At 40.8% G+C, this 6,450-nt stretch overlaps 1 protein-coding gene across 2 annotated transcripts in view; it reads right to left on the bottom strand.

Annotated features, from left to right (window-relative positions):
* The window catches only part of GPLD1 (glycosylphosphatidylinositol specific phospholipase D1), a 52,178-nt gene that overhangs the window by 45,079 nt on the left and 649 nt on the right, over window positions 1-6,450 (bottom strand). For both annotated transcript variants that reach the window (XM_020781557.3, XM_020781556.3), the window contains exon 2: window positions 1,951-2,620. In XM_020781557.3, the coding sequence (XP_020637216.3) occupies window positions 1,951-2,044 (94 nt within the window). In that variant the 5' untranslated portion in view covers window positions 2,045-2,620. The remainder of the gene's footprint in view (window positions 1-1,950; window positions 2,621-6,450) is intronic.

The following is a 6,450-nucleotide window of genomic DNA, read 5'->3' on the forward strand; positions in this document are numbered from 1 at the left end:
CCGCAGCCCTCCAAGGTTCGGGTGGGGCTGTTAAACCAAACAAACAAAAAGTCTCTTTGTGCCTCCAAATGGTTAAAAGGGTTTTAAGAAAAAAGGGGACGTGGTGTCTCAAAATAAGCTAGAATTGCCCCCATGCTCCCCAGGGCACAGAGTTTCTGAGCCAAAATGAAGGGGGTGTTATGAAGAGGCTACATTTGGGCTCCGGGGGGGGGATGCAACCATAGCACTCCAGTCCAGACTCCACACACCCAACCCAGTCTCCCACTCAGTCTACCAGGGAGCCTATCACAAGGGATAACAAAGGAGGAGGTGCTACCATGTGACTCCTGTGAAAGTGGGATCCTAACAGAGGCTTACGTAGTCCCTGTCAGCCTTGGGAATTGGGGAGGGGCTGTAAGAGAGAAGGGGGTTGCTCTGTCCTGGTGCATGGCAAATATAAAGGCTGACCTGCCCTCAGAGGAACAGGAACAAGAGGAGATGCCAAGGAAAGAGGAGGCGGGATGCCAAACAGACCCAGAGAAGGGTGAGGAGGAGTCCAAGAAGGAAGGAAAAAGGCCTCTGTGGAGTTTGTAGGGAAAGAATCAAGGTCAGATCCCAGGAATGATAAAGAAGGTGCCTCTGGACAGCCCAGGGAGAAAGACTCTTGGGAATATTGGTTGGGTTCTTACTGGGCAGAATCTTCCCCAAAAGAAGAGCCAGAAGCCTCAGGGGAGTGGGACTACATTTACAAAGACAACCCCTAGAGAGGGGTTCTGGTACAGCTAAGGGCACCCAAGGAGGGGAGGAGGGAAATATGGAAACTCCAAATTCCCCCACTGTACATCTTATTAGGCAGAGTGCGAAAGGAGGGAAGCATGGAAGGTGGGAATGTAGACCTCCACACTATGCTGGTGCAAGAGGAGACAGCAAGACCACCAACATCAGGAGACGTCCAGGGAGAAAGACTCAGAGATTCAGGATACATGTGGGTCACTGAAGGAAACTTCTTCCCACACTTACCCACCTTGCAGGCATACCAACCTCCATTGCTAGTGGCTATCTAGAGACAGTTGAGACCTGGACCAGGGTTTCACAGACTTTCCTAGTAAGGAGTCCAATGGCATGAACTGGACTCAGTGGACAGACATCTTCCCTCCCAGTGAGTGGGACAGGGGTGTCTGAGTGGGCAAGAGACAGTATATGGAGACTTTGGACCAGTCAACCGTGCAGAGACTGCATATTGCACTATTGGCTGGTATAAAAGCTGAATTAAGAAATAAATTTTAAAAAGGACAGAGACTTTGTACAGAACCAATTATTGTTAACCCTCTCCCAAGTTGAAAAAAAGCTAGTTCCATTTCAACTGGTTGATTCTAGAGTACTGTATATGGATCACAGAATGGAGGAGGGATGCCCTGCCAAGTAAACCAGGGCTAGCGGGGCTCACAAACACCCACCATTATATAGCCAGTGCCATGATAAAATATATGTCTAGTTCTTCCAGTATTTCCTCCCCATATGATTGGTTAACTTCTCAAATGTAGGCAAATCAACTACAGGTTGTCTAGAATTTGCACAAGGTATCTGTGGTGTCTCTGAAAAACTTGAGCGGCTCGTGTTATCTATACACAGATAAATCCTAAAGGCAAATATGTAACAAGGAATTTAAAATATGAATGGCAGAGTACACAACACGCAGTATTCTATATTTTGTTCGGAAGAGACATTTATTTTATGTTCGGTCAATATCACTCTTTATTTTAGCTACTGTGGAATACTGTCAGTGCTTCCTCTAATAGTTTAATATCTTACTCAACAATTTGCTGCCCATTTGCACCATTACAACTATGTCTATTGAACAAGCATTTCTGCCACTGTATAAAGTGTGTTATATCTCTCATAATATTCATATCTTGAATATTAATTATTCAAATATTATTTAATATCTTGAATATTAATTATCTATCTTACCTATTTCAAGATGTGTTGACAGGCCACATGGTATTGCTCTTTGGCAAAAAATGCAAAGTACAGCCAGAACAGACCAAAGCTTCAAAGCTTCCATGCTGCTGATATTCTGGACTATAAACCATGGTTTTTAAAATGCTTCCAATATGAGGACTGTGACCTTTGAAATATGGTCTATAGTGCATTTCCTATTCAAATATGTCACTGGCACAGATGCTAAAGCCCTTGTGTTTGAAATGTCAGCTTGCCAGTTTTTCTGTATCAGGTGATAGATTCTTCTCTTCTTTTACAGAGAAGAACCAGTGTAACCTATACCAACATAATTATTTGCCAGTGATCTGTGAAGTCATGCCTAGAAAACAGAAAGAATTTTATTTTATGTTGCTCAGCAAATATTGTATTTCTCAGTATCTCAGTCTCAGTCTCTCAGAAGTCTTTGAGTGCTTCCAGATGGACAGATACTAGTGTTACTTAATGGCACTGTGTGCAGCCATTCCACCTTTTTCTCTTCTACAGATCTGTGGTTTTAAAAAATGCAAGGAAAATGGGCATGGTTACAAGGGAAACAGGACATTGCTGATTCTTCTCTGCCATACAGTTCTCTGAATTTGGCAGGACAATTCCATAATAAAAGCTTTATCTGGAGACATCCCATCTGCAACTGCAGTTACACCTGTAAAAAAAAAACAAAGGACACGTCATCACTTATTTTATTTTAAAAATCAAAACCTGAAATATGTATACTGTAGTAACATTTCATTCTATTACATAAACCAGTAAGAATACTAACTGTAAAAACACACTTGAGGTTTTGCAAAGTATCATAAATCCTACGGCTTTATTTGTCAATCTACAAAGCAGGAATAATAATAACAACAACAATCTTAGCAGTGCAGGGACTCTATGGCTCATCGGGTCCAGCCCCTATCAAGGAGGCCCAGCAGGGAATCGAACTCCCAACCTCGGCTATCCAGCAGTGGACAAATTATGGCCTGGAATAGCCCTGATGGAACTCTCATTACTGTATTCTCAGCCTTGGCTACTTTAGCTAGGCCTGATGGGACTTGCAGTCAACCACAGCTAGTGGGCCACATGTTGCCCACCCTGGAGTAAGAAATTAACAACATCATGTTTCTTCTGAAGGAAAAGCTTTGATCAGCACCAGCTGCTGGTGAAAAAACATAATCAAGTAATAAGCAGCTATACTTCCTGTAGTCCTGTAGCAGAGGACAGGAGACAGAGAAAGACACACGTGCACAGGTAGCAACTCTCCCTCTGACCTCTGCCACTTGAGCTGGGGATATGACAAAAAAAGAAGGCAGAAGCTGACTGGGCTCATGGTGCTGTGAAAAAAATCACAGCCACTGCCTCCGTCAAGTTGTTGTATTTTCCAACAGGACCACTGACCATGGGTAGTACTGTAGTGAACCCATTAAAGACAGTGAGAGGTGGGGGAAGGGCAAGAGGATGAGGTACGTGTGTGTGCGTGCGTGTGCACAGCGGGTTGGGGTGCAGCAACAATGTGGACAATTGAAACCATGGATACTGGTTCCGTGGATATGGGAGTTGTACTTTCTTACTTTCTTACTTATTCTGCCCAGCTCCTAAAGAGGACCAAAAGCCGTTTGTTTATTTAAAACATGTCTATAGAGGCATCCAGTGTTATGTACAATAGAGGTAATACATTATTTTCAAATTTAATACAATAAAAGAAACCCAATATTCAGAAACCATGATTTTTTAAAAAATGAAAACTTAAAGAGTTTCAGCTCAAAAGGAAGTCTGAAGGCTTATATAAATCAAAATGATACGGTTTGGTAGTCCAATCCTGACTCAAAAATAAATTGGCTGCAGACGATCAAAATTAGGCAGAAGCCCCTGCACTGTAATAAAGCAATCCTAATTGTCAAAGAAGGCCAAAGGTCAGCACTAAGTTAGCTGAAGCTGTGCTAAATCCAAAACACACACCTGGTAACAAAAGTACTTGGAATAGGGCCTTAGCAGAAAACCTTAAAACAACAACCTCATGAATATGGAGGCAAATAGGCACTCTATGCAATTCTTTTAAGCCGTATGTGACCCACTCCTGAAGTACCAGTTAAAAAGGTGGTATCTTAACTCTGCATTGACTGAAGCTTTTGAATCCTCTTCAAGGGCAGCACAGCATAAAATGCATGACAAGAATACAACCTAGAGGTTACCAGAGCACAATTGACCACTGACCAGACTATTTCCTTCTGGAGACACCCACAACAGGAGGATCAGCCATAGTTGACAAAAAGTGCCACCAAGCCACCTGGGTCTTTAATGCCAAAGGCCTTTACACAACCTAACCTCATGATGGAAGTGAAACTTCTAAGATATCAAGATTTATTTTAAAAAAGATTGTAAGTTAAGTTCTAAAGAAGAGTTAGAGACACAAAACATATATCTAGATTGGTGGTCCAGTGCACAAGTGGAATCTAGGTATAGAAAAGATAAAACAGGGGGTGTTTATCCAGAACAAGCAATATTCGATAAACTAAATCTAAATTAAGAAAATGTATGATTATTTGCTAGAAATTAAAATGCAAGACGAGCTGGTCAAAGAATGTATGATTAGGTGGGCACAAAATATAGGACATAATATTGATATTGATCAATGGTTGCAAATATAGAAAAATAACATAAAGCTCACAAAATCTGTTAATTTCAAGGAGAACATATACAAGATGTTTTATAGGTGGCATATGACTCTGGAAAAATTGTCAAAGATTTATAAAGAGCTGTCAAATGTTTGTTGGAAGTGTGAAGCACATGAGGGAAGCTTTTACCATATGTGGTGGACCTGTAGAGTAGCAAAACAATATTAGATAGCAATACATACTCTGTTACAAAAATACTGCTTTGTAATGTTCCACTAACCCCAGAACTGTTTTACTGAGCATTATACCAGACAATATAGATAAGACAAAGAACTACTTAGTTTTATATATATATAGCCAGAATTCTTTATGCTAAGAATTGGAAGAAATCGGAGCTACTGAAACAAGAGGAACTCATTGAGAAGAAGCGGCAGAAATGGATATTCTATCAGAAGTGTTGACTGTCCAATACAAAAGGCAATTGAATGATGGGATTTATTATATAAATGGCTTGAGTCACCAGATAGTGCTTGAATAACATGGATTTAAACTAAAATGTAACTGTAAGTTAAAACCTGGAGGGCAATCAAACTGCAGAAAAGCAGAAAGTTGATTTGATATTGCAACATGAATAGATTGGATGTCAGTACATTTTGTGTTCTCCTCCCCTTCCTTTTTTCCTCCTATATCCCCCTTTACCTTCTGTACCCAGTGCCACCAAACCACCTGGGTCTTTAATGCCAAGGCCACTTATAGAAGCACTCCAAACAAAAACCATTCTGTTTCAGGTGGAAGGTCAACTCTTGATACAAGAGCAGTAAGTATTTGACTCAATAAAATAAGCCATATCTTTGAATTTGTAAGACCTGAGCAGGGCTGCTAAATACAGTAGGACCCCCTTATTCACAGGATCAGAATCCACTGATTCATTTATCCACAGCCTGAAAATATTTGAAATATTAAAAGAAAAAAATCTGGTAATACATATGAAAATAGTTTTTTCTGAACCACCCCCATAGCTATGGAACCATTATCCACAGTTTGCTAAATCCATGATTTTTAGTATCCACGGGGTGGTGGTGGTGGTACTAATCTCCTGTGGACATGAGGGTCATACTGTACCTCTTTGAGGTCACTATTTCATAGGGTCACCGTAAATTGGAAGTGACATGACTCTGCATAAAAACAAATTTGAAGTGCAAGATGCTAAGATACCGCAACAAATACATGTTGGAGCAACCAGGGCAGGCATGTTACCACAATCTAAAATGATATTACTGATTATATCTGAAGGCCTAACAGCACACTTCGGCTGGAACTGGAACAAGACTTGGGAAAGTCATTTTTTTTTCAAACATCTTCCAGAATTCCCCCAGCCAAACAGTGCTCAATTCCCTGTTCCCCATTGCAGCCTACTAAAGTAAGTTTTCCCATGCTCTGGCTGGGACCACAGAAACAGCAGCTGCAGGAAACCCATACAGAAGTCAGTTTTCAATCACACTTTTATGTCTGTGCTGTGATAAAATGTACATCACAGAATGCAGGTAGGGAACCAAACACGGGAATGTAGTATGACTTTATGACCTACATCATTGTTTTTTTTTGTCTGGCAGATTGATGTCCACTACTAAAAAGCAGCCTGACCTATGGCTTCATCAGCCCTAAGCCATACAAACATACAGCTGAAGGATTAGAAAACCATAAAAGCATATTTGAGCTAAAGGCGAGTCTTTGCTATGGGCGTTCAGAATGTAAACATAACACATATCAACAACAAAAAGGATTTTGTTACATATTTCTTGCAAGGAACTTTTTGTTTTACTCTTTATTTCCGGGCAGCCAAGTAATCACTCTCTTTACCTTTACCTTCATGGGCAAG

The sequence above is a fragment of the Pogona vitticeps genome, chromosome 4 (assembly GCF_051106095.1).
Source record: "Pogona vitticeps strain Pit_001003342236 chromosome 4, PviZW2.1, whole genome shotgun sequence".
NCBI lineage: Eukaryota > Metazoa > Chordata > Lepidosauria > Squamata > Agamidae > Pogona > Pogona vitticeps.